Genomic DNA, 26798 nt, shown 5'->3' with positions numbered 1-26798 from the left:
GTCGTCGCCCCGCCGCTCCCGGGAAAGTGACCCCGCGCGGGCTTCTAACTTTCCCTGGGTGGGCGCGGCTCCCTATCGGGGCGGGCCGGCCCCTCCCCCGCCCGCCGGCCCCTCCCCCGGGCAGGTTGCTCCCCCCACCCCTCGCCGGCCTCCGCCATTGGCCGCGGCGCCTGGCGTTCGCTGGAGGGGCTGCCTCGCTTGGTGTCACCCCGCGCTGCGCCGCCGGCTCAGCCAGACGCGCGCTCCGAGGGCGCACGGGCCGGGCGCACGGACTGTACGGCCGCTTTGGGGTGGCGCCTCGCGGCTTCCTCGTGTCTCTCGGGCTGGGCTGGAGCCCGGCGGCGAAGGGGAAGCCGGGCAGCTGGCTGGGCGATGGCCCCGGAGCCGGGGGAAAACGCTGCCCGGCTGCTGCTGCTGCCGCCGCTGCTGCTGCTCCTGCTTCTCCTGCGGGCGCAAGGCGCGCGCGGCTTCGACGAGGAGGAGCGCCGCTGCGATGCCATCCGCATCCCCATGTGCCAGAACCTGGGCTACAACGTCACCAAGATGCCCAACTTGGCCGGCAACGACTGGCAGCCCGACGCCGAGCTGCAGCTCACCACCTTCACGCCGCTCATCCAGTACGGCTGCTCCAGCCAGCTCAAGGTGGGTCCGACGTCTCCTCCAACCCCGGCCTCTCCGCGCCGGGTATGGGCTCTTTCCCTCGCTCGCCAAACGCCCAGGGATTTACCTTGGGCTGCGCGCCGGCGAAGCCCCCTGCGGACGCTTCTCCTTGGGGAGTCGGCAGCCTTGAGCTGCGCGCAGTTCCCTCCCGAGGGTTGCGATCCTGAGCCCACTTTACGTAGGATCCCATTCGGATCGCACCGGTCTTTAACGTTGGGGAAAACGCGTGCAAAGGAGAACGCCGCTCAGCCGCTTCTGGGTTTTTCAAAAGGCTGGCGTTTTTTAGCGCCAGCGATGAGCCAGAAGTGGACGCTGAGGCTGGAGTGAATGCATGAGAGGGTCTCGGGGCGTGTGCAGAGTGCATTTCCCTTACCGCTGTGGGAAGGTGGTGATTCAAACTTGTTTGGGAGGAGCGTCCTCTGAGGGTGGGAGCGCACTTCACAAGCCTAGACGTGGAGGGGCTACATGCTCGGGAGTGGAGCGCTTTCTGTGCATGCTTAAGGTTACTGTTCTCTTATTGCTGCACACAAAAAGGAACTTTAGCCAAGGATCTTGAAGGTGGGCTGCTGGTGGGGCTCCGCCTCCGACCCAATTCTTCTGCCATACCTGGCGTCTTATTCACTGCTAGGATGAGGAAATAGTGAGCGTTCCCCACCCTTTCGAAACACACTCATGGCAGCAATGGAGAGCCTAATCCACTCCTGGGTGTTTCCAGACAGAAGGCTTTGGGGGGATCAGGTGTGCTGATTCAGCCGGGACTCTGAAGCTGGCCAACTCTCAAACAGGGCGGTGCGTTGTGCATGCCATGCCCACCCTTCGTAGTTCAAACCTCAGACTGGGGGCTTATTGGATCCGAGTCCAAAAGGCTGGAGATCAGAGTTGCCTTTCTGCTTGAGTGTAAAGCCCTTTCGCTGTTCGAGGCTACTTTTTGCTCCCTGTGCCACCTGCCTCTTTGTGTTTTGATTTCCACCTCCTCGTCTGTCTCTCCCATTTTGCTGTGATGACCTGATAACGAACCTCTGGTGCCAGTAGCCCTAAACGCTCTGGGATCCCCGGTTCTCGGAAACCCGATAATCCAGCCTGCTGCCCCTTTCAGGTGTTCCCTCCCTCGGTTCTGGCAGTTTGGTGCAGAAGAGCTGTTGAGCCCTCCAGCGGCAGGCACCAACTTTAATCCAGCTCTGCCTCCGCATGCGTGGAGCTTTTGCTGGGCAGATGTTGCTAAGCCTCAGCTGGGCAAAGCCACCCCTGCAAGAAGAACTCCCCCAGGAATCCTGTTTGCCCTGTGTACCTCACCCCTTGAAACTCAGATACATACACCCCCAATGGCAGAAGGACGGACACGCTAGACTTCTGCACAGCCCCAGGGAAAAGTGTCTCTTTCTTCTTGAGCTGCTTTGTGGAACTTTGCGCCAGATATAGACCATCTCCCTCCTTTGTGGAGCTGACCTGAGCCACGCAGACACACCCTCTGATTGCAGGAGAGTCTTCAGAAAGTGATGCTTTCGTAGGGGGCTTCCCAGAATCTTGCATTTGCTGGGGAGCCACAGCAGGTCTGCAGTAGACCTTCAGTTCTTTTCAGTGAATCGCCACAGCTCCCAACCAGTCCAACACCCGCTTTGCTATACCTTGGCACATCCTGGCACAAAGAGCCCAGAGGGCAGATAGTTGCTGACATTTAGGAGAGAGGAAAAACACACAAAAACAACCTTTGCCAAGTATCTCAAAGCAGCAGGTGCAATTGGATATTCCCCCCCCCCCGTGGGTGGGTGGAAGAGGGAGGGAGAGAGAAGAGTTCAAATTAGGAAAGCAACACTTTGAGACATCTTCACAGCTTTCTGAAGCTGGGTTGCAAATTCTTGCCTTCCAAGGTGAGGAGGGTGGCAGGTGCATTTAAGCCAACCAGGATTCAGCCCTGCCCCCGTCATTTGCAGTTTTGTTTTGGTAATTCTCTGTTCAGTTGCAGTGAGGCAGGTTGTTTGCTCCTTTATTTTCCAACCTGCCCGTGGGCAGTTAATATCTAACTTGCAACTCTGGAGTGCAAAGCCACAGTTCCAGAAACCTCTGTGCATTTCAACAGCTACTACATTTATTTCCTGCTTTTCCTCCATGGAGTCCAGGGTTGCATATGTAGTAGTTCTCTCCCAGCTCCCACCAAATTTTACAACAACCCTGCGAGGTTGGTTAGGCTGACTCAAGGGCATCTATCTAGTGAGCTTCATAACAGCAGTAGGGATTTTGGAACTGCTTCTTCCTGGAACTAGTCTGAGACGAAATGTCAAAGCTGCTTATGCCATTTCCCTTCTATTGTACGCAGAGCAGCTTGCAACGTAAGAATAAAAACAATCAAACAAGTGAGTTATAAAATATGCAACTAAACCGCACTCTTCTGGGCCTGGAAGGAAACCGGAAGGCTTATGCAGACATGCGAGAAGGAACTTTTGGTGCAAACATTTCCACTGGGTGTGAATCTGCAGATAAGAAACCCACTTACAATAACATCTAAATCCAGGAGGGGCTGCCAGGGTGAAACGGAATATTCAAAAGATCTCTCCAGTTCTCTTTCGCTTCCAGCGTTCTCCCCCCTCCCCTCTCTTGAGGTTAATTTACCCGTGAAGTCGGAAAGCAGTTGGCTTAAGAAACGATGGAGCAGAAATGGTCCCCCCCCCTTCTGATTGGCAGGTTATCCCTGCCTGAATGTATGTTCCCTCTGGCAGCTCAGGAATTTGGACTGCGGCTCACACGGGAGAGAGTGCACTCTGAATTGGAGTTAATAAACAAAACGAGGAGCAGCTATGCCTGGAGTATTCCAGCTATTTTCACACCACTGGAGAGAGAATCTTCGAGTTGACTTCTAAATGGAATGTACTAAAGAAATGGGCAACTGTGCAGCTTCCAAGCGCAGGCGATGGCAAATGAAACGCTCGTTTTTTTCCATGCAGTTAAGACAGCCTTGCAAATAAGCTCTGACAAGTTACTAGCCCACAAATATTTTTATTAGCCCACATTAGTAACTGCGGCCTAAGATTATTGTAAAGTTTTAAAGCCTTCCTGCCTGGTCATAGGATCATAGAATATTAAGAGTTGGAAAGGGACCCAAGGGGTCATCTAGTCCAACCCCCCGCAATGCAGGAATTTCAGCTAAAGCATCCATGACAGATGGCCATCTCAGATGGTCACTGAGAGAGATTCTGTACTTACCGCTGGCAGCTAAAATGGTTGTTTACAAGCTTAATTTTCCTTCTTTCTTTAAAACTTTCTTAATGGGAAGCCTGGTATTCTCTTGCATGTTTGGGAAATAAAGATCTTCCAGGGTTTAAAGAGCCAGGTTTAATTTAAAGAGCCTAGGTCTTGGACATGTCACTGAGCCCTTGTCTGAAAAACAGGAGTAATGAGACTGTAAAGCACTTTGCTAGACTTATTCCCAGCAATACCAAAACTTTCAGAACCCCACAAAAGGGAGAAAGTCTGTCTATACTTGGGAGTTACACTGCCCGTGCTCACTTCATAAATGCAGAGTTTTAAAATCTGTATGTGAGGGCAGAACTCAAAACTTGGGTTCTTACACTTGCAGCAAATAATCCCCAGAAACAATAATAGTGTGGCTTATAATCATGAATTGTACAGTTGGAAAGGGACATCAGGGGTCATCTAGTCCAACCCCCTGCAAGGCAAGAATATTCTGTTTGATTCTGTTGCAGGGGTCAGGCATGATAGCCAAGTCTTTATAGAATTGAAGGAGGAGATGCTCTGGATGGAATTGTAGTCTGGGAGGGGGGAGATATCTCATTGCCCTTTCCCATGAAATTCACCCTCTGTAGCATATTTTCTAGTTTATATATTGGTACGTTAGTTTAAGAACAGTCCTGTTTATGAACAATTCAGTTTATGAACTCGGGAAACCGGAAGTAGTGTCCTGGTTTGAGGACTTTTTAAGAATGGAATCCGAATGGTGGAAAGGCACTGGCAGCAGGAAGCCTCATCAGGGAAAGTGTGCCTCGGTTTAAGAACCATTTCGGTTTAAGAACGGACTTCCGGAACAGGTTAAGTTCATAAACTGAGGTACCACTATACAGTGGTACCTCGAGTTAAGAACTTAATTCGTTCTGGAGGTCTGTTCTTAACCTGAAACTGTTCTTAACCTGAGGTACCATTTTAGCTAATGGGGCCTCCTGCTGCCGTGTGGCTGCCACGCGATTTCTGTTCTCATCCTGAGGTAAAGTTCTTAACCTGAGGTACTATTTCTGGGTTAGTGGAGTCTGTAACCTGAAGCGTTTGTAACCTGAAGTGTCTGTAACCCGAGGTACCACTGTACTCCTTAAAAATTCTTGTGTTCTGGACCAAACTAAACGTGCCTTGTCACACAATTTGGTGTTGCAGAGCTTTTTGTTTCGTTGTTTAGCAGCAGTTTAGCCCAGTCAGGACTGTCGTGTGGTGGGGGTCTACAGTCTTAACCAGACTCCCCTCCCTGATCCTGCAATCTGCCATGGAAGGAGGAAAGGTACTATCACAAATAGTCGGAAGGCAGGGTGAGTCCTGACTGGGACAGTGGCAAAGGCAAAGGGATTGAAACTCCCCCTTCCTGCAGGCCCAGCCTGGGACATTCCCCCCTGCAGCCACCTATTTCTTAAACAAGCAGCTATGCAGCATCAAACTACATGATAAAAGTTAGGGTTTGCCACATTTCAACAAGTGAAAATCCAGACACAAAATAAAATTGCCGATTTTTAAGGGAAATCGGGAAAAATGACATTGCTGGCATGGCTTGCCATACGTCCAGATTTTCCTGGACGTTCCTGCCAATTTCCACCTGGACACTGCTTATGACCACAGTATTCCAGATATGTCTGGGAAATTCTGGAGGTATGGCAATCTTATAAAAGTCCTATCTGGTTTGGCCCGTGGCCTTCAAGAATGAATAATGTGCTTTCTCTGTATGCGTTTTGTGAAATATAGCTCTGTGCTGATCCTTGATATGACCTTGGCCAAATCTTAAAGTGTGAGCAAAATGCACACTGAAGCTTTTGCAACTGAACACTTTCAGGTTTACGTTCTGTATTAAAAAGCGATTCCCAAGTTTATTTTCCCTCAGTGGCTTGGGGTGGGGAGAGCGTGCTGGTGCCTGCCTACCGCCTCCTAAAAGTTGTCTTGTCCTTTCTTTCCTCCCCCTCTCTCTTTCTTCCAGTTCTTCCTTTGCTCCGTCTACGTCCCCTTGTGCACGGAAAAGATCGACACCCCGATCGGCCCCTGCAGCGGCATGTGCCTCTCCGTCAAGAGGCGCTGTGAGCCGGTCCTGAAGGAATTCGGCTTCTCCTGGCCGGAGACCCTGAACTGCAGCAAGTTCCCGCCACAAAATGGCGACAACCACATGTGCATGGAGGGCCCGGGGGACGAAGAGGTGCCTCTTCACAGCAAGTCGCCCTTGAACCCTGGAGAGGAATGCCACTCAGTGGGATCGAACCCGGACCAATACATCTGGGTCAAGAGGAGCCTGAACTGCGCCCTTAAGTGTGGTTACAACGCCGGCCTCTACAGCCGTTCGGCCAAGGAGTTTACAGACATCTGGATGGCTGTGTGGGCTAGCCTGTGCTTCATTTCCACAGCCTTCACGGTCCTGACCTTTCTGGTTGATTCCTATCGGTTTTCCTACCCCGAACGCCCCATCATTTTCCTGAGCATGTGCTACAATATTTATAGCATCGCCTATATCGTCCGGCTGATCGTGGGCCGGGAGAGGATTTCCTGCGACTTTGAGGAGGCGGCAGAACCTGTCCTCGTCCAAGAAGGCCTCAAGAACACAGGATGTGCTATCATTTTCCTGCTGATGTACTTTTTCGGGATGGCCAGCTCCATCTGGTGGGTGATCCTGACGCTGACCTGGTTCCTGGCCGCAGGACTCAAGTGGGGCCACGAGGCCATCGAAATGCACAGCTCCTATTTCCACATCGCGGCCTGGGCCATCCCCGCCGTGAAGACCATCGTCATCCTGATCATGAGGCTGGTGGACGTGGACGAGCTGACCGGGCTGTGCTACGTAGGGAACCAGAACCTGGACGCACTGACGGGTTTCGTGGTGGCTCCTCTTTTCACCTATTTGGTGATTGGGACCCTGTTCATTGCGGCCGGCCTGGTGGCTCTGTTTAAAATCAGGTCCAACCTTCAGAAGGACGGGACGAAAACCGACAAGCTGGAGAGGCTGATGGTGAAAATCGGGGTCTTTTCGGTGCTCTACACCGTCCCGGCCACCTGCGTCATCGCCTGCTACTTCTACGAAATCTCCAACTGGACTATCTTCCGCTACTCGGCGGACGACTCCAACATGGCGGTGGAGATGCTGAAGATCTTCATGTCCCTGCTGGTGGGCATCACCTCCGGCATGTGGATTTGGTCTGCCAAAACGCTACACACCTGGCAGAAGTGCTCGAACCGGCTGGTGAACTCTGGCAGGGTGAAACGGGGGGAGAAGAGGGCCGACGGCTGGGTGAAGCCTGGGAAAGGGAACGAGACTGTGGTATAAAGTGGACCAACGCACGGCGGGCGGACCTGCCGGGTGCGCTCTCTCTCCCTCTGCGGGAAGGGCCGGGTTCACGCGAGCAACTGCGGCAGGAACGTCGCAGTGGTTTGCGCACCATGGAAAGGAGCTGTGCTTTTTGGGAGGTGGTGGGGAAAGGGCGCGCAGAGAAGGCCCGAATAAACTGCAAGGACTTGTTTGTGTGTGTGTGCTGTGAACAGCAGGGCTTTGCTCCCGCAAAAAAACAGCAACAAAGGGAGCCTGCAGAGGCTTTCAGAAGCTGTGAAGACAAAAAATGGGAACCGGTTGAAATGCGGCATCCTTGTGCCTTGAGGAGTCTTGGGACTTGGCACCTCCTAGTGACGCATCATGTGCCTTCTCTTTATTCCTCCTCACCCTGCCCTGAGTTGTATTTTTAGCTATGTGTCTTGTGCAGGAAAGAATTTAGAAAGGGGATCTCTGCTGATGTTGTTCTAGGGAACTCTTCTTCAGGGCTGCTGGCTTCCAGGGACTTGAGATCCTGCTGCGCAAAGGTCTGCAGCCATGGAGGGTTGGAAGGTGAACATTTGCCTTCCAGCGCCTGCCCTGATGTCTGCAGGCCACTAGGGCTGTCAGATAATCGGAAGCCAAGCACAGCCCCTATAGTCTAAGCCAGCCTAGGACAACCTGGCGGCCTTCAGCTATTGCTGGGCTACATCAGCCCCTGCCTGCACCCCATGCTGATGGGAGTTGTAGTCCCAACAACCTCTGGAGTCCACAAGGTTGTCCGAGGTCAATCCAAACCATGAGTAGGCAGAAGGTAGCTTACTGGTAGATTTCTGAGATGTTTGCTGTTGGTCAGCAAGGACTTCTGACTCTTAGATGTTCAACCATAGCAGCAACACAGTGACCCTCTCTGAATTATACTGCTGAAATGAAGGAAGCATAGGGTAACCCAGGGGTGTGTGTCTGTGTCTGTGTGGAAGGCCTGCAAGCTCTATCCAGTTCTGGGACTTGGAAGCAGATTTCTGGGTTCAGATTTCTTTCGTTCTTTCCCAGTGTTAGGTGTTCTGCACAAGCTCCAGGTGCTGAACATCAGGATCTTAAGTTGAAAAGCAAAACCAAAGGAGATCCTTGAAACTTGCTGCCCTGTGGTCTCAGCAGTGGCACCCTCCCGGCTGCGAAGGCACTGCTGCTTACAAGAAATAGACAGGATAAGGGTGGTGAGTGATGGGTTGGCAGCGTTGGGATCCTGCTGGTGTATGGGGGAAGCCACCCTCCAGCCATACAGTTGCCTGTCCCTGCCACAGCGACATCACAGCCAGGAGGGTGCCTCTGCCATTTGCGCCCCCCCTTCCTATGCCACTGCTGCCCGGTCCACAGCTATAAAGCTACTGGCTTGCTAAAATTCAGGCATGTCCACGACCCCCTTCTTCCTGTGCTATAAGAAACCCCTGGCTTTACTTTGAGAAGCATTCACAGACAGGCTGAACTGGTAGAGCTCTGTGGCTCAGGCTGCAAAGGCTCTGGGCTGCCTCCAGACAAGGGCCACACTCGCACCTGTGCTGCTAATTTTCCCAGGAACTGATCTACCACGTTCAGAGTAATTGTACGGGGCAGCCTTGGTTGGACTGTTCCATTTCTAGCTGCAGTTGCGAGACTAGCTGTCTCAATACCCATGATCATGTACGACATCCCTCAAATCTTCTTGCATGTAGAAAGCTAGCACCTCAGGGAGAGTGCTCGGCCCGAATCTGTCACCTTGATGGGCTAGTTTTCTTTCTTTCTTTAAAGGCCAGGATTTAGGGAGCATCTGACATGCAACTCCCACCTGTTGTCTGAAGAAGTTACAACCTCGATAGAGGGCGTTAGCGTGTGGTTGCTCTCAATGCTCAGGTCAGCTTTTGATAAGTCCATTTGATAAGATCCATTCATGCAAGCTGTTGGGTTTAATGGGATTTGGATGGCGGCGTCCTTTGGGAAATTCACCGTGTCCTCTTGCACGGTTCTTGTTTCAGCGAGGCTTTGTGCAAGAGAGTTCCCTGCTTGGCTGTGCTTGTTGGGAGAGACAAAAAAGTTGGAAACTGAGAGCTTAACCTTAGCTTGCAGCTAGATTCCCATCTCTCTTCTCCCTCTCCTATTCCCCAAATCTCTTTCAGTCTTCCCCCAGTACTGATACATGACTCTGCTGTTCCCAGTGTCACAAACTCTCCAGTCTCAATGGGAAAAAGTCCTCCTTTATTTTTATAGTCGTCTTTCCGTCTAGAGCATGTGGGTTAATAAGGAAAAGTGAGTGGAGGGTCATTTCTGACAATTGGCTTATTCAGAGACTGTTTTGTTTTGGTTTCTTTTTCTCTCCTCCCCTTGCCTCGCCAACCCCCCCTCATTCTCTCCCCCCCCCACCGGCCACCGCCGCCCCAGGCCCTCCAAGTAAACCTATCAGTCCTTCCCCGGAGACCCATTGCATTAAGCAATTAAGGCTTAATATATTTCACTCTGTGTGATTGCATCTGTGTCGACGCCGGTCTGGGCAAACCGAAATGTTAAGTTCCTTGGCAGCTTTGCCTGTGCACAGATCAGTTGCATAATTTGTGTGTCAATTACAATTAAAAAGACATTCTCCAGCCATGAGACCAGGGGGTACAGCTGACTCACTACGAACCAAAATGAAAGCGCTGTTTGTGCCTGCGTGTCTTTATCGGTCTGAGAAGAATGTGAGTGTGCGCTTTTCTTTTCTTGTCTTTAGCTAAAAGGGTAAGCGTCTCCCTCACCCCACCTGCCCTGTTACATGACCCCAAGAGAATAAACCTGGCTATTGCTTGGTGAGTAATGCCATCTTAAAGCTAGGCAGCCAAGTTCAGTGAAGCAATATTTAGCTGGTGGGAGTTTGATGACTGTAAACTTGCCTTTAGCCTGTAGGCAGTCGGCAGAAGCCGCTCAGATGTTTGTCGGAGAACAGAATGTTAATGGTTGCCCGATTGCCTGGCAGGCAATTGTGTTCACAGCACGGCTTGCCTTCCTTGTGTGGGCCTTGAATTCAAGAGTTTTCTTCTTGCATCCCTCTCCTGTGCATGCAAAGTCCTTGCTCTGATGTGCAAATGTTGCGCATGGGTGGCACATACCATGGAGAGCAGTCGGGAGGGGGAACCTGCGGTCCCTCCAGATGTTGCTGAATCCCAACTCCCATCGTTCCTGACCTTGGCCGTGTTGGCTGGGGAAGATGGAAGTCGGAGTTCCAACAACAAGGAGACGACCATCGTTTCTCTGTAGGAGAAGGAGGTGCCACTGTATAGGCACATGTGCAAACCAAGTGCTAAAATAATATCCCTCCCTCCCCGGGTTGGTGCTTTTGGGTTGGCACCGCAAGCACAGAGCTGGAAGTGTGGAGAGCTTTGCATGTCTCCTGCTGCTTTCACTAGGCTCCTTTTAAAAAAAGAAAAGAAAATCTTTCCGGTCCAGTTTGGCTGGTGATAGAAGGAGTTGCAGTAATATTTTCCCCTCTCCCTTTCCAAAGAATGATGCGGGTGGCGCTGTGGTCTAAACTACAGAGCCTAGGACTTGCTGATCAGAAGGTAGGCAGTTCGAATCCCCGCAACGGGGTGAGCTCCCGTTGCTCGGTCCCAGCGCCTGCCAACCTAGCAGTTCAAAAGCACGTCAAAGTGCAAGTAGATAAATAGGAACCGCTCCAGCGGGAAGGTAAACGGCATTTCTGTGCACTGCTCTGGTTTGCCAGAAGCGGCTTCGTCATGCTGGCCACATGACCAGGAAGCTGTACGCCGGCTCCCTCGGCCAATAAAGCGAGATGAGTGCCACAACCCCAGAGTCGGCCACAACTGGACCTAATGGTCAGGGGTCCCTTTACTTTACCTTTCCAAAGATCATTCAAGTGCCTCTTTCAAGCTGCCTCGATCAATGCATATGACAGATTGTTTCTGCTGGGTGCCTTTTAAAAAAAGCATCTGCTCAAACCTGTTGGCGCTCGAGAGTTCTGCAGTAGTTTCCTTTCTCTCTTTTCACCCACTTCAGTGGCTACGTCTGAGCTACTGCTCCAGAGGTTATTTCAAGCCCACCCGCGGGTTCCTATGTTGCCAATGATAGCACAGTGCAGGGAATTGACCCGGTGCTCAAATGCTAGTTTCTCCCCAGGATGAATGTGGATTTTCTACCACCACTGCTTTAGACACCGGCTGCTTTCACATGGCAGTTTATTCCTTTTTCACAACTTCCCTCTAACTCTTAAGCTCTGCATTCCATTTGAGTTTTTGCAAAACTTTAAGTCACTTCTGGAACTATCGTGTAACATCGTATCCGTGTTATTTGCTTCTAGAAAAATAAACCTGTTTGCAAATACAGTCATACCTCGGGTTGAATGTGCTTCGGGTTGAGCGCGTTCGAGTTGCGCTCCGCAGCAACCCGGAAGTAACGGAGCACGTTACTTCCGGGTTTTGCCGCTTGTGCATGCGCAGACGCTCAAAATGACATCACGCGCATGTGCAGAAGCGGCAAAAAGCGACACGTGCGTGCTCAGACATGCTGTCGCTAGTTACATTTGCTTCTAGATACAAATGGGGTCTGGAACAGATCCCGTTCGTATCCAGAGGTACCACTGTACAGTGGTACCTCGGTTTACGAACTTAACCCGTTCCGGAAGTCCATTCTTAAACTGAAACCATTCTTAAACCGAGGTGTGCTTTCCCTAATGAGGCCTCCCGCCACCGCTGCCCTTCCACCGTTCAGATTCCGTTCTTAGACTGAGGTAAAGTTCGCAAACCGGCACACTACTTCCGGTATTCCAGAGTTCGTAAACCGAATAGTTCGTAAATAGGGCCGTTCTTAAACCGAGGTAGAGGTACCACTGTAAAAGGGATTCTTAGTGCACAACTTGCACCACTATATTCCAAGAAGTGGCTTGCTTTTGTGTCATTTGAAAGCTCAAAAATAATGTGGAAATTAAAAGTTAGGGAAATGTGATGTTGGGCTAGGCCGCCGTGTGAATGCAGCCAAAGTAGAGTTCCTCCGAAGCTCAGGGAACCTTGCCATAATAACAAGGTGCAAGCCCATTTGCTCCTAACATGCTTTCTCCAAACTGAGGGGTCCACAACCCCCATCAGCTCCACCTAGCACAGGTTACCAAAGCATCTAGAAGACCCCTCAGTAAACTCGCAAGCAGAACCTGAGCACAACAGCGCTCTCCCCACTTGTGAGTCAGCTGGACTAGCTCAGTCAGTAGAGCAGGCGACTCTTAATATCAGGGTCATGGGTCCAAGCCCCACGTTGAGCAGAAGATTCCTGCGTTACGGGGGGTTGGACTAGATGACCCTAAGGGTCCCTCACAACTCTACAATTTATGATTCTCAACATCGTGTATAATGAATAAAGAATATAGCCATCCTGGCTAGTGACCATCAATGATAATTCCCACTTGCTGTCACTTGGTCTGCCTTTTAAAATACAGTGGTACCTCGGGTTAAGTACTTAATTCGTTCCGGAGGTCCGTTATTAACCTGAAACTGTTCTTAACCTGAAGACCACTTAAGCTAATGGGGCCTCCTGCTGCCACGTATGTAACCCGAGGTACCACTGTATTTAGGTTTCCTGTTTTATAATCTAATGCCAGTGAATCCAGCCAGGTAAGGGGAAATTGTACCTGAGAACTGGAGCATAAATACATGGTCCCAGCTATAGAGTCTCTGCCTGATAGCTGTGCTGCTCCATTGTTTCTTATTCCCCATGTGCTATTACTAGGGGATCTCCCTCTCTGCTGTTCGCTTTGGGGGTCATGTGGCCTGGGCCACCTTCAGCGCCACCAAAAACCATTACATGGCAGGTGGGGGGGGGGGAGGAAACGACCCTTCACCCAAACCGTATCATGCCTGTATCCCACATCCCGACTATTGTGTGTGGGCCTGGGAAGGAGATATCGCTGCCACGTATTTGGTGAGCAGATGTATCTACTGGTCCCCGGGGAAGGGCCCTCTCTTAAGTCCTCTGTTCATGGAATTGCAGTTTGGTGTGATCAGAGGGGCTCTGCCCCAGAACCCCTTGCAAATCTTGCGTCCTTAATAAATGAATTCTAAGGACCCCCGTGGCTGCATCTCTGTTGCTTGCGAATGTAGAAATGGCCATTTGTCTCTTGGGCCCTGATCTGTGCATGACTTCAGAATAAAGGAACCCTGAATTGGCGAGAGAGGACTATAGCATTTCAGGCTGCAGGTGTGAGCCACCAGCGCTGAATGTCCTCTCCGCCCTCTTGCTCCCTGCAGGTTTTTGTTTTTTTAAAGGCATATCAGAGGATGAGTTGAGCACAGCTCATTCCTTCCTGTGCTGGTTTTCTATTGCTAGCTAGCTTCTGCATAGAGGGAGGGGTCTAAGGTTCAGATTTGCTCTCCCCAGGCCAACGCACCCTTGGCCAGACCTGCTTTTGCACCCTCCTCTCATGTTTTCTCACGGCTCGAATGTGCTTTGGATCATTCTTCTTGGTTTCCTAGCTAGAGAGGGGCATGCGAACACAAGGAAGCTCGCCCGCTGCACAAAATCCACATCTATGTCTCTGTCCCCCTCCCGCTCCTGGCAAGTGGCCCCCAGGAGGTTGTCCAGAAGGGATTGTGGCCCTTGAGTGAAAAAAGGTTCCATCTCCCGTGTCATAAAAGGACATTAAAAATAAAAAGCGAACCCCTGCCTGTGCTCTGAAATGGTACAACCGTTTTCTGCTCATCTCAAAATTCCTCACACCTCTTTTCTCTGCAGGTCTGGAGTAGAGCTGAATGATTAGACTTTTGGGTTGTGGCTTTCATTTTTATGTATTCATTAATTTTTTTCATTCATTGCTATTTGTTCTTCTAACAACAAAAATACGACGTTTCCAAGATTAAAGCACCTTTACTTCCAATCTTACTTTCCCCTTTAATAAAGTTCTCTTCTGTTCTGGAGCAGTTTCTTCCTCCTTTTTGCCCTTTCCTTGCTCCTGTTCAAAGTAATTGTCCTAAAACAACCAGGTTTCTTAAGCTGTTTGGCACACAGGTACATGTTTTATGTTACTCACCTTCAGGACGATAACTGCTTATCCCTGAAACTTTTTAAGGTAAATGGACACTGATATATATTTTTTCTTTGTTGGTGATTGTACAGAAGAGTTAACTACGTCTATTGTAAATTTCTAATTTATCATTGTACAAAAGACCCCAAACTTTGCTATTTAATTTTTGTATCAAAATAAAAAGAAAATGTTTTTATTAATATGACGAAGTGGTGGCAGGTTCTTTTCCCTTCACAGTGAACACTGAGGGAGGGTGAGGTGAGGATTGGAGTGTTCAAACCCTTTAAAAGAGCTGCAGGGGGTTTGTGTCTTGAGGTCTTCTGCTCCAGCCCCCACTCAATGCTAGAAAATCATCCTTCTCAGATGGTTCTGCAACTTATTTGAAGACCTCCAGGGAAGGTGTGGTGAGACAGAGATGACCTTCGGTACATAGTCCAGCTGTTGCAGTGGGTCCAATGAAGAAGAAGGAGAGTTTGGATTTGATATCCCGCTTTATCACTACCCTAAGGAGTCTCCACTCCTTAGAGGACACAGAGCCTAGGACATGCCGATCAGAAGGTCGGTGGTTCGAATCCCCGCAATGGGGTGAGCTCCCGTTGCTCGGTCCCTGCTCCTGTCAACCTAGCAGTTGAAAAGCACGTCAAAGTGCAAGTAGATAAATAGGTACCGCTCCGGCGGGAAGGTAAATGGCGTTTCCGTGCGCTGCTCTGGTTCGCCAGAAGCAGCTTAGTCATGCTGGCCACATGACCCAGAAGCTGTACGCCGGCTCCCTCGGCCAATAAAGCGAGATGAGCGCTGCAACCCCAGAGTCGGTCACGACTGAACCTAATGGTCAGGGGTCCCTTTACCTTTACTAAGGAGTCTCAAAGCGCCTAACAATCTCCTTCCCCACACCAAACACTCTGTGAGGTGAGTGAGGCTGAGAAACTTCAGAGAAGTGTGACTAGCCCAAGGTCACCCAGCAGCTGCATGTGGAGGAGCGAGGAAGCGAACCTGGTTCACCAGATTATGAGTCCACCGCTCTTAACCACTACACCACACTGGCTCTCAATGGTCAAGAATGTGGAGGGAAGTGAGGGGCAGATGAGGCTCATTGACCTGAGAGGGTAACCCATTTAGGAAAAGGAAAGCACTGATCCCAAAATTCCGCCTTGCAGGATATCTTCAGGAAAAGAAAAGGCTCAGGAGTAAACGCTACACAAATCCAGAGTGGAGTCCCTAAGACAGTTGGATGACGCCTTGTATTCTTCCTTCTGGCAACTCCTGTGCCCAGGCTGGTGCCAAACATCTTGCTCTGCTTTCCTTTGGACCACCTCAGCGAGGTCAAGAGGGGGGTGGTCATCTTGTCACATGGGCAGCCCAGGACCTCCACACGCACTGCCCAGGCTTGCACCCTTGAGAGGTCACTTTGGTGCTGCTGATGTTTTTTGACTTCACCCCTGGCAGTGCACTCCATTGTCTCTCAAGACAGATGGGTGCCAGCAACAGGTTACAAGTTCTGCATTTGTTCCCTGGACAACGTGCCACCTAGTCATCCGGTCTTATCAAAACACTTGTTTGATAGAGATCTACGTTAGGCTGCCTTCCTTTTAACTTAGAGCCGCCGTTCGTAATATAAGCATGTCGTGTTCGAACCCAAGAGGAAGAAGTGACCGCATTTAGCTAGCGCCTGTTAAGAAGTCGCCCCACCATGTCTCTATTTGCATTAGCCTTTAACTAATTTCCTGACGGCTACTCCCATTTCCTGACGTTCATTCTAAGGAAGAGACACATCCTTCCTGAAATTCATTTGAAAGCTGGCCTTCGTGTTAGTACTGCTGAGTAGAGCAAAAAGCAGAGCTAGGCACTGTCAGAGCAGCCTCACGCTGGAGGGTGTGCAAGCTTTTGAGCACCATAGAGCTCTTTCCCCAGGCAGAATAAGAACGCGCTACCAGCCCACAGCTTTGTCACTTTTCTGCACCATTTTGCAAAGTTCTATATCACGTCCTTGTGAAAATTCATCAGCATTCTGGTGCACACATGTCCTAATGTATACATCCCCCCCCAGCAATTTCCCCGATATAGAATGCTTTTATACGTAAATGTGTACAAGGATATTTATATGAATGGAATGTTAATAAAATCTATGCATTGGTGATAATACAGATTTTTTTTAAATGCACACTTATCCTAATAAACATTATTATGCATTCTTTTTGGTTGGATAACTGCACCACAGAATTCAAATAATTTGGAGAAGTGCAAATTAGAAAGGGCCAGTCAGATGGGTGGCATATAAACAATAAAATTATTGTTGTTATTATTGCATTATTATTTCAGGTTGGGGTCTGAAGCAAATTCCACCACACCCCATTTTCAAGGTGCTTTCCTGACCCAGCCATTCACATATATGTACCCTGGGGGAATATTGACATGTTCAGAAATGTAAGACAGGGTTGCACCATAGACCTACACTCCCCGGTAGGGAACTTCTATTAAGTGCTCCAAGTGGTGGCACTTGCATTGGTAGATATTTTATGCGTCTTAGTTGGTTCCTGTGTCATTTCAGATATGCAGGTTTGATGGAACTCACCTGTACCCAGTGGACCCTGGGGCTGTTGAGGATTATTAACTGGTGCAAAACACCATACTTTCAACATTAGGACAGTTCACACATTAAACTGAGTGTCCTCAAGCAGATGAGATGCCCAGGGTGTAGGATCATATGTGTGAACAGGCCTTAATCCTAAGAAGGCTTCTAGGCAGACTCTGACATCAGAATATACAACAGAGTCATTTCTCTGGAAATCAATATGTTAACGGCTTGCAAATTTCCGCTTCCAAGCGCTTTATTTTTTTATGTAAAACAAGAAATTGGTGACATCTAGTGGTGGTCTCAGCTATTGCTCAGTAACGTTTCCCTCACCTGATGGGAAAACTTTGGGATAAGAAAAGGCTGAGGAATAAACCCTACAAAAATCTGGAGTGGAGTCTCTGTTATGGTTGGATGTTGCCTTGTACGTCTCCATCAAGGAACTTCTGCAGCCAAGCCTGTGCCAAATGTATTGCTCTGTGGCGCTGTGGTCTAAAGCACTGAGCTTCTTGGGCTTGCCAGTCCAAAGGTCAGCTGTTCGAATCCCCAAGACGGGATGAGCTCCCATTGCTCTGTTCCAGTTCCTGTCAACCTAGCAGTTTGAAAGCATACCAGTGCAAGTAGATAAATAGGTACCGCTGCGGCAGGAAGGTAAACAGCATTTCCGTGCGCTCTGGCTTCTGTCACAGTGTTCCGTTGCACCAGAGGCGGTTTAGTCTTGCTGGCCACATGACCCAGAGTAATAATAATAATAATAATAATAATAATAATAATTTTTTATTTATATTCCACCCTCCACAGCCAAAGCTGGGCTCAGAGCAGCTAACAACAGTAAAAAATAGTACAGTTTACATAAAATCACAGTCAATTAATTGAAATACATTCTAAAATCAATTCAGAATCAAATTAAGAATTAAGAAATTAAGAAAACTCAAATTAAGAAAACTGTGGACAACCACGGCTCCCTCGGCCTGAAAGCAAGATGAGCGCCACAACCCCATAGTCACCTTTGACTGGACTTAACCATCCAGGGGTCCTTTACCTTTATTTTACCTCTGCTTTCCTTTGGAGCACACCAGCAAGGCTGAGAGGGAGGTCTTGTCGTCTGGGCAGCCCAAGGCCTCCTTGCACCCCAGAGAGGTCACTCCAGTGCTGCTAACACAGCAGTTTGACTTCACCCCCTGAGGTGCGCTCCATTGTCTCTCAAGACAGACGGATGCCAATGACTTTCCCCATCTCAGGCTTTCTCCTAATACCAGAGCATATTATTCACCGATGGTAGTTTGAGGCCTGATCTACCCATGCCTCGGAAGAAAGGGGCAAGGAGATAGATGACACAGTAATGGGGGGAGCATGAAGAGAATCGCAGCTTTGTGGTGGAGCAGCTGCTTTGCCATAAGAAGGTCACAGCTTCAACTGCCAGCATCTCCAGGAAGGACTGGGAATATCCCCTGCCTGAAGAACCCTGGAGAGATGCTGCCAGCCAGTGTCTAGACAACAGCGAGCCATATGAGCCAATCACCCTGTGTTCAAGCCTGCAGTAGCATAGCAAGTTGGTGTCTGGGTGGCGTCTGACAGGTATCCTGACTGGGTCTCCAATCTACAGCCTACCTGTGGAACGCCCTCCCATCAGATGTCAAGGAAATAAACAGCTATCTGACTTTTAGAAGACATCTGAAGGCAGCCCTGTTTAGGGAGGTTTTTAATGGTTGATGTTTTATCATATTTTTAATTTTATTGTGTTAATATTCTGTTGGGAGCTGCCCAAAGTGGCTAGGGAAACCCAGCCAGATGGGCAGGGTATAAATAATAATAAATTATTATTATTACTACTATCCTGCCCTGAGCGACTCGGAATTAAGGTAGGAAATGGGCGGTTCTGCCAGGATGAGGACAAAAAAGGAGGCAGAATCTCACACCTATATTTTTGCCCAGGAGGTGCTTCAAGATGTTAGCAAGGGTTCAGCGCTCAAGGTGATGCAGTTGAGAGGTTGTCTCTCTCTCCCTCTCCCACCTCAGCGATTTGTCTGCTAGCAAGACAAGTGGTCAGGGATGATGGGAGTTGTAGTCCAGCAACATCTGGGAACCCAAGGTTGAGAAAGGCTGTCCTAGGGGTATAAACAAATCCTTTCCCCTTTTCTGCCTTTCAGCAAGAAAAGAAGTTGTTTTCTTTCTCCCTCACCTCCTTTGAACCATGATCAGTCTCTCCCTGCTGGAAACCCTGCTGAATCCACTCCTTTCTCAAGTCTTTTATTTGCATCAGCAAAAGTCAGCAGCATTGTCTCAGGAGGACCCCCATCGCCACCCCAGTCACTCATGTAACTGCTTAACCCTTCGGTGCCTTGTAGAATAGGGTTATAACTCTTGAGTGGCAAAGTGTTGATTTTGAATCTTAAAAAAAAAAGAAAGGAAAAAGAACATAAGAAGAGCCCTACAGGACCTGTCTCGTCCACCAACCAGGACACAAGCACAGCAGCATTCTCCCAATTTATGATTCTCAGCTACTGGTATTCAGAAGGCTTGCTGGAGGCAGACCATAGCCATTGTGGCTGGTAGCCATTATTATAAGAAAACCTGCTCCCTTTCCTTATGGGGTATTCTGGCGCCCGTATAGAGTCCTTAAGTGGGTTCCCTATCGGTAGGAGAAAACAGAGGCCAACCAGAGTATACAGAGAAGCAAAGCAGCTAGTAAGCCTGATCTTTATTAAAGGAACTGTTGCATCAGGGTCCCCACTCACCACACACAGGAGGAAGGAGAACCCTGAACAACGCTGTGCCAGCCCTTATATAAACTTTTGAAATTGCCCAAGACCACCCCCTAAAACATCATACATACATCACAGAAGGAGGCGGTCTACAGCAGAAATCCTGCCTGCCAGGATACCTGATAATGGCCACTGATTGCATTACCTGGGCAGCCTGGCCATTCTTTTGCGATGGTTAATACTTTAGTTCCTGAATTAACAGGCTCACAGGCTCACCCTATTCATACAGAAATACGCCCTTAAGGCAGAATTTGCAAGTGAAAAGACAACGGGAAGGCTGTCCCCATTTGTCTCCCTTACTGCAGAGGAATATTTGAGGTCATTGAGAGAGTCAAAAATGGCTTCAGGATTGCTGTCTCACACTATTTCAGACACGTGGTTCATATATTTAGATATGTGTGCATTTTTGAATATTTATTCTATATTTGAGACTTTAACATTCTTATAACACCTGATCACCTGATCACCTGATCCTCGGCAAACTTGCCTAATCCTCTTTCAAAGATCAGTTGGTGGCCATCGCTGCTTCTTGTGGAAATGAGCTCCACAGCTTAACTATACGCTGCTAATTTCTTTTCCAGGGCTCTGAAAGAAAAGAGAAAAATTAACACCGACTTGTGTCCTTCAGCAAAGCAAATGCAACAGAAAAAAATAGCCACCAGTAAGACGGTTCTCGTACTTCACAGTGGACTCTTCAGGCTTTTACCCTCTCAGAAAAAAGGATTCGAGGCTTTGCAAAAGATTCCAATTAACCCCCAGTTAAGGAAAAGAAGGTCTAAGGCCTCTGGAGAAACAGCAGATTGAAGGACAAGACAGGGAGGAGGCAATCAGGATGGAAATCTCCATGTCAAAGCAAAGCCCCAACTGCTACACAAGAAAGCAATGTTTGAGACTTTCTCACTGTTCAGGCTCTTTGTTCCTGTTTCATTTGATGGGCAAGACTTGCAAATCAAAATAATCCAAAACTTCAGGCTCCAGGCGCCTCTCTATATGCAATATTCAAAACCGAAAAAGGTTTGCCCTGCAGGCAAGTTCTTGGCTGCTTAAAAATGTAGAAGTGTAATAATCGTTAGGAGAGATAAGGGGAAGTTTTTCCTTGGACCACATTCCATTTTAATCTATTTTAACTTGGAGCTGTTTAAAGATGTTTTACATTTAGCCACCTTGGGGGTCTGAATTATGGTATACAGTGGTACCTCGGGTTAAGAACTTAATTCGTTCCAGAGGTCCGTTCTTAACCTGAAACTGTTCTTAACCTGAAGCACCACTTTAGCTAATGGGGCCTCCCACTGCTGCTGCGCCGCCAGAGCACGATTTCTGTTCTCATCCTGAAGCAAAGTTCTTAACCCGAGGTACTATTTCTGGGTTAGCGGAGTCTGTAACCTGAAGCGTATGTAACCTGAAGCATATGTAACCTGAGGTACCACTGTAATAGGATAGAGGTATACTGGATAAATAAATTGGGGTTTTGCCCCAAGAGTATGTGATGAGCCTGCATAGTATTGTACTGTGAGATTTCTTTATTGAACACATCAAATAGTCACCTCCTTTCCCCCATATTAGGCCACTTTTTCTCTTTAAGTTCATCCTCCTCTGAATTTTTTTGGAACCATCCTTGAATGAAGGGATAGCAAGGGGGAAACTTCAGTATGAAACCACTGAACTGGAATGAATTAAGAAGTTCAATTCTATTCATTTGGGTCTGAATGGAGATGACGGTTTCCTGCTCCACTATAGACGTTGCTCTATCAGTAAGTTGATTATTGTCACCTATTGCGCCTGTTTTGAAAGGTTGCCCTCCTTAATTCTAACTGAATTGCTGCTGTCTGTACTCTTTGCAGTTACATTTCCCTCCGACCTTCTGGACAGCTCGGTCAGTAGAGCGTTAGACTCTTAATCTTAGGGTTGTGGGTTCAAGACCCAGGTTGGGCAAAAGATTCCTGCATTGCAGGGGGTTGGACTAGATGACCTTCGTGGTCCCTTCCAGCTCTACAATCCTATCATTTCTGTTCTATGATTCAAGGCTTGCAATTCCCTCCCCATATTTATAATGTGGCACCGGCTTTGTTTCTCACTACTTTAAAATCTCTTGCTCTCCATCTGGTCTTGATGGTGGAGTCACTGTCAGGAGATCAGCCTACACTTGAGAAGGACCCTGGCATGTTCTCTCTGTTATGTACTGAAGTTCTCACCCTGGGCCAGCAGGGGGATACTGTAGATAGTTTTCACTCAGGTCCACATATGCAAATAAGAGATTGAAAGTGACGTTCAGTGATTGGATAGTTACAGAAAATGGTTACTGTTGCGTTCTAGTGGAGCTCTATATAAGCAGGCTGGCTTCAGTTCAGTTCTGTTCTGGCCTGTGAATAAACAAGAGCTGTTTGAAGAATCACTGTGTCGTCTGATATGTTCACCCACAACTTAACACTCTCCCTCCTGGTCGACCGTTCGGTAGCTTCATAAGCTTTCTTCAGCCCGAACATCACAGCGACTGATGCCAACAGACATCAGCACACTTAGGGATCCACAGAGTTTGTGCACCTTGTGTGACAGACCTCAGCAACTCAGCATTTTGGCTAATCTACTTTATTTATCTATAAACACACACAGAGCACTGCAACATGGCTCCCTCTCTCTCTAGCATCATACAGCAAAGAGGAAAAGAACGAAGGACAATAGTCCCACTTCACGGAACACAGTAACACAAACATCCTGTCTCCGTCACTTCCCACTCTGTGGAGTCAAAACATACACTGTCATGTGAAAGACAACAATCCTATGATTGCAGTCATGGAGCAGGAATTCTGACAGTCCAAGAGCAGGTGAAAAGCTACTAGTTCCACCTTGCTGGCCCATCTCCTGTCTTTGCCACCACAAGTGTTTCAGCCTCTGGCTCCTGGGCATTGCTTGCAATGAGCAAATCAAACAAAAGCAATTGAAATAGCTAAATACAACAGATGCTTGAAGTGGTCCCCCCAAATTTAGCTAAAAATGCAACTTATACATATTGGAAAATCAATAAAAAATACTGGAGAATCAATAAAAAATATATTTTAAAATTGCAATTTGTACTGGCTTCTCCAATCTCACTATTATCCAAGGCTGTGGGGCACTGTAAAACGAGGTGCTTTTCCTGCAAAACTGTTGCCAAACATTAACACTGGTTGAGAGTAAGGTTACCAGACGTCCCCGTTTCCCGGGGGCAGTCCCTGGATTTACAAATCAGTCCCCTGACAAAATCCATCTGTTTAGTAGGAAGTTGAAAAGTGTCCCTGGATTCATTGGGGGGGGGGAATCTGGTAACCTTAGTTTAGAGTAAATCAGAAAATGTTGGATTTTTAGGTGTTAAATACGAAGATGGGCGTAGCCATGAATTTTTTGTGGGGGGGGCAGGCTTTTGTTAGGTGGGGCAGAACCTCAGATTTGTCTTGATTTTGATTGATTTAGGGAGGGCGGCTGCCCCCCCGCTGCCCTCTGGCTTGACCCATGACTACAAATCCCATGTTTCATGTATCAATTACTCAGTTTGTGGGTTGTGGCAAAATGTGGCATTTTCGCTGCAAAACAACTGCAAAACTCGGCACAGGTTTGGAGAGGGTCCCAAATGCTGGGATTCGTAGTTAGTTATCTATCCTCAGTGGGGGCCTTACTCAGGCGTCCTTACTCTGCTCCTTTCAATCTATTGAAGACTTAAATTCATCTCGCAATAATAGCTCATGTCCACCAGATGGCGCTATGGTTCAACATTAGCAAGGACAAATAAGCAGATTTGCCTGTACAGTACAAAGATGAGGATACAGCTTTCGTAGGACAATTTTCTGCTTTTCTAACTGGGGACAAATATCACTCAAATATTCATGTTTTTTTTGCCAGACACCTGCGAACACTCACTTCTATCAACAACTTGCACAGAAGCTTTGTTAACATATCTAAAAATTTAGCTCAATTTAATGTCCCGAAAGCTGAAAATTGTTGTTGTTGGTGTTTAGTTGTGTCCGACTCTTCGTGACCCCATGGACCAGAGCACGTCAGGCTCTCCTGTCTTCCACTGCCTCCCGCAGTTTGGTCAAACTCATGCTGGTAGATTTGAGAACACTATCCAACCATCTCGTCCTCTGTCGTCCCCTTCTCCTTGTGCCCTCCATCTTTCCCAGCATCAGGGTCTTTTTCAGGGAGTCTTCTCTTCTCATGAGGTGGCCAAAGTATTGGAGCCTCAGCTTCACGATCTGTCCTTCCAGTGAGCACTCAGGCCTGATTTCCTTAAGAATGGAGAGGTTTGATCTTCTTGCAGTCCATGGGACTCTCAAGAGTCTTCTCCAGCACCATAATTCAAAAGCATCAATTCTTCGGCGATCAGCCTTCTTTATGGTCCAGCTCTCACTTCCATACATCACTACTGGGAAAACCATAGCTTTAACTATACGGACCTTTGTTGGCAAGGTGATGTCTCTGCTTTTTAAGATGCTGTCAGTGATCCCCTTCATGGATCACTGCCTTGCCGTGGCGAAGGGGCTTGAATAACTCAGAGAAGCTATGAGCTATGCCGTGCAGGGCCACCCAAGATGGACAGGTCATAGTGGAGAGTTTTGACCAAACGTGATCCACCTGGAGCAGGAACCGGCAAGCCACTCCAGTATCCCTGCCAAGAAAACTCCATGGACAAAGACAACAGACATAAAAGCTGAGAATTGGATGTTCCTAATGTCTTTGCAGATGGAGCATTGTCCTTGATTAGAAAGTGTTTACTGTTTTGTAACTTAGTTACAAAAACATGGTGTTACTGAACAGCAGGAGGCTGTTATTAATAGTAATTAATCTGGTGCAGCTAATATATTGATTTGGAACTGTGAAATCTGACATTAAGGCTGCAATCCTATTGCAAGTTTTCCCAAGGGCAAGTCCCATGGAACACAGTAGCTTACTTACTTATGAGTAAACATGTACAGGATTACTCTGTAAATGAGGCATCCTTTTAATATTTGCTATATTTACTTAACATTTATTTTTTTTTGAGGTTACTGTTTAGTCTGGGATTGCTAATTTAACTGATCTTGGTGCAGCTAATAAACACAAGGTTTTATTTTAAAAAAGATTCTGGTAATAGTATTATTTTTACTTGCAGAAGGGATTCAGGTGAATGCTAGCTAATTAACAGGAATCAAGGACTCTGTTAGGTACGCGGGTGGTGCTGTGGGTTAAACCACAGAGCCTAGGACTTGCCGATCAGAAGGTCGGCGGTTCAAATCCCCGCAACGGAGTGAGCTCCTGTTGCTCGGTCCCAGCTCCTGCCCACCTAGCAGTTCGAAAGCACATCAAAGTGCAAGTAGATAAATAGGTACCGCTCCGGCGGGAAGGTAAACAGCATTTCCATGCACTGCTCTGGTTCGCCAGAAGCAGCTTAGTCATCCTGGCCACATGACTCGGAAACTGGCTCCCTCGGCCAGTAAAGCGAGATGAGCGCCGCAACTCCAGAGTCGGTCATGACTGGACCTAATGGTCAGGGGTCCCTTTACCTTTACCTAAGGACTCTGTTGCCCACCACGACAAATCCGCTTTCTAAAAGAAACCAACTTTTGGAAGTTAAGAATACGACAGGGAAAATCACTGAAAACTGTCATGCACAAATTACTAGGGAAGATATTTAAACATGCTTTAAACACATCAGGATAAATGCTCGTTGTTTCATTTCTGCTGCAACTCGTGGTTGGTTGGCTACTCCTGTGACTGAAAAGATACAAGAGGAATGTTCCCAACACTGTATAATGAGCTAGCGACAGGAGGATTTTTAAAAGTTAACTTTGCAGATCCTCTGTTGTGCTTGTTTTAAAGGTACGAAGGCAAGGAGGTGGGTGGGCTTTTGCTAATTGGCTGGCTGAAAAGGAAAATATGTAGGTAATATTCCACCCAAAGCATGACGCGGCCTCAGGGATTTATTAGCATGTATCAGCAACTGCGCCTCACAACCCACAACCTCCTCTTGTAGACTTGAGCAGAGGAGAGACATAATTAGGAAGTATAAGCCTCAAAAATAACAAAAGGAGGAGTGAGGGTGGCAGCCCAGGAACAGCAGAGAGAAGTAATTAGTGCTCAAATATCAGAAGCTGGCTTATCCTAAGTCAGATCATTGGTTCATCAAGCTACACACTGTCAGGGCACATTCCCAGCTCTTCTTGGAGATGCTTTCTGCTTGCAAGGCAAATGTTCCAGCCCTTCCGCTAATATCAGATGGCCGAGCAGCTCTTGAAAAGGACTTCAATGCACAAATTAAGAACTAGGTGGTGCAGTCCTACTGCTTTTGATGCTCTTTGCCAGGTGCCCACTCAGAGCCCAATATTTCCTAACTGTCTTGCTTTTGTGTGTGTGTGTGTGGAGGGGATATACTGGATAACTTTGTGTAGACAAATGCCGCCCTGGGAATAAAATAGATTTTTCATTAGCATTTATGTTGTCCTAAATTGCTGCATTGCCTGCAGAGATTATTCCCAGCAGCAGACAACGGCAGAAAGAAAAGGATGGACAAATGGCTTCACACATGACACACTCATCAAGTTATAAATAATGCGGATGTGTGAATTGCCCCCAGCCAGGTCGAGAATGAGAAACGCATGGCTTTGCGGATGTTGTCAGACTCCCATCAGCCCCTGGCAACATGGCCAACTGTCAGGGATGATGATGATGACAATTTTATTATTTATACCCCGTCCATCTGACTGCATTGCCCCAGCCACTCTGGGCAGCTACCAACATGTTAAAAAACATAATAAAACATTAAACATTTTTAAAAAACCTCCCCATACAGGGCTGCCTTCAGATGTCTTCTAAAAGTTGTATAGTTACTTATCTCCTTGGCATCTGAAAGGAGGGCGTTCCACAGGCAGGAAGGCCTTCTGCCTAATTCTCTGTAACTTCACTTCTCTCAGTGAGGGAACTGCTAGAAGCAGAGCCGTCTTTCCCATTGGGCTTAGTGGCTCGTTGCGCCAGGGCGCTGGGCTCTCAGGGACACCCCAGCGAATGGGGGAGCTGTGTGGCTTTGCTGGCGGCCTCCCCTTTCCCTACACGCCTGCCAGCTGCGCCCCACCAACTATAATGTTCTAAACTTGGTGTGTGTTTTTGTGTGTGTCTATAACAGTTATTCTCATGTAGGTGCCCTCATACCCCACACAACCTTTCCTGTCCCGTCAGGAGCCCCGGTTGGCCCACTCCTCCCGCCCTGATTGGCGTGCGTCTCTTTCCTTCTTCCTGCCCTCCTTGGCCCGCTCCACTCTGCAGGCGGGTGGG

At 48.2% G+C, this 26798-nt stretch overlaps 1 protein-coding gene across 1 annotated transcript; it reads left to right on the top strand.

The window, feature by feature from the left end:
- The first annotated feature begins 160 nt into the window (after positions 1-160).
- Positions 161-7419, top strand: FZD4 (frizzled class receptor 4). Its single transcript, XM_053385544.1, has 2 exons — positions 161-642; positions 5843-7419. The coding sequence occupies exons 1-2, from the start codon at positions 373-375 to the stop codon at positions 7172-7174; spliced, it is 1602 nt and encodes a 533-aa protein (XP_053241519.1). The 5' UTR covers positions 161-372; the 3' UTR covers positions 7175-7419.
- Positions 7420-26798: the final 19379 nt, after the last annotated feature.

This window comes from Podarcis raffonei, chromosome 4 (genome assembly GCF_027172205.1).
Source record: "Podarcis raffonei isolate rPodRaf1 chromosome 4, rPodRaf1.pri, whole genome shotgun sequence".
Classification (NCBI taxonomy): Eukaryota; Metazoa; Chordata; class Lepidosauria; order Squamata; family Lacertidae; genus Podarcis; species Podarcis raffonei.
Note: the sequence above shows the minus strand (reverse complement) of the source record. Positions and strands in the feature narration are given on the sequence as shown.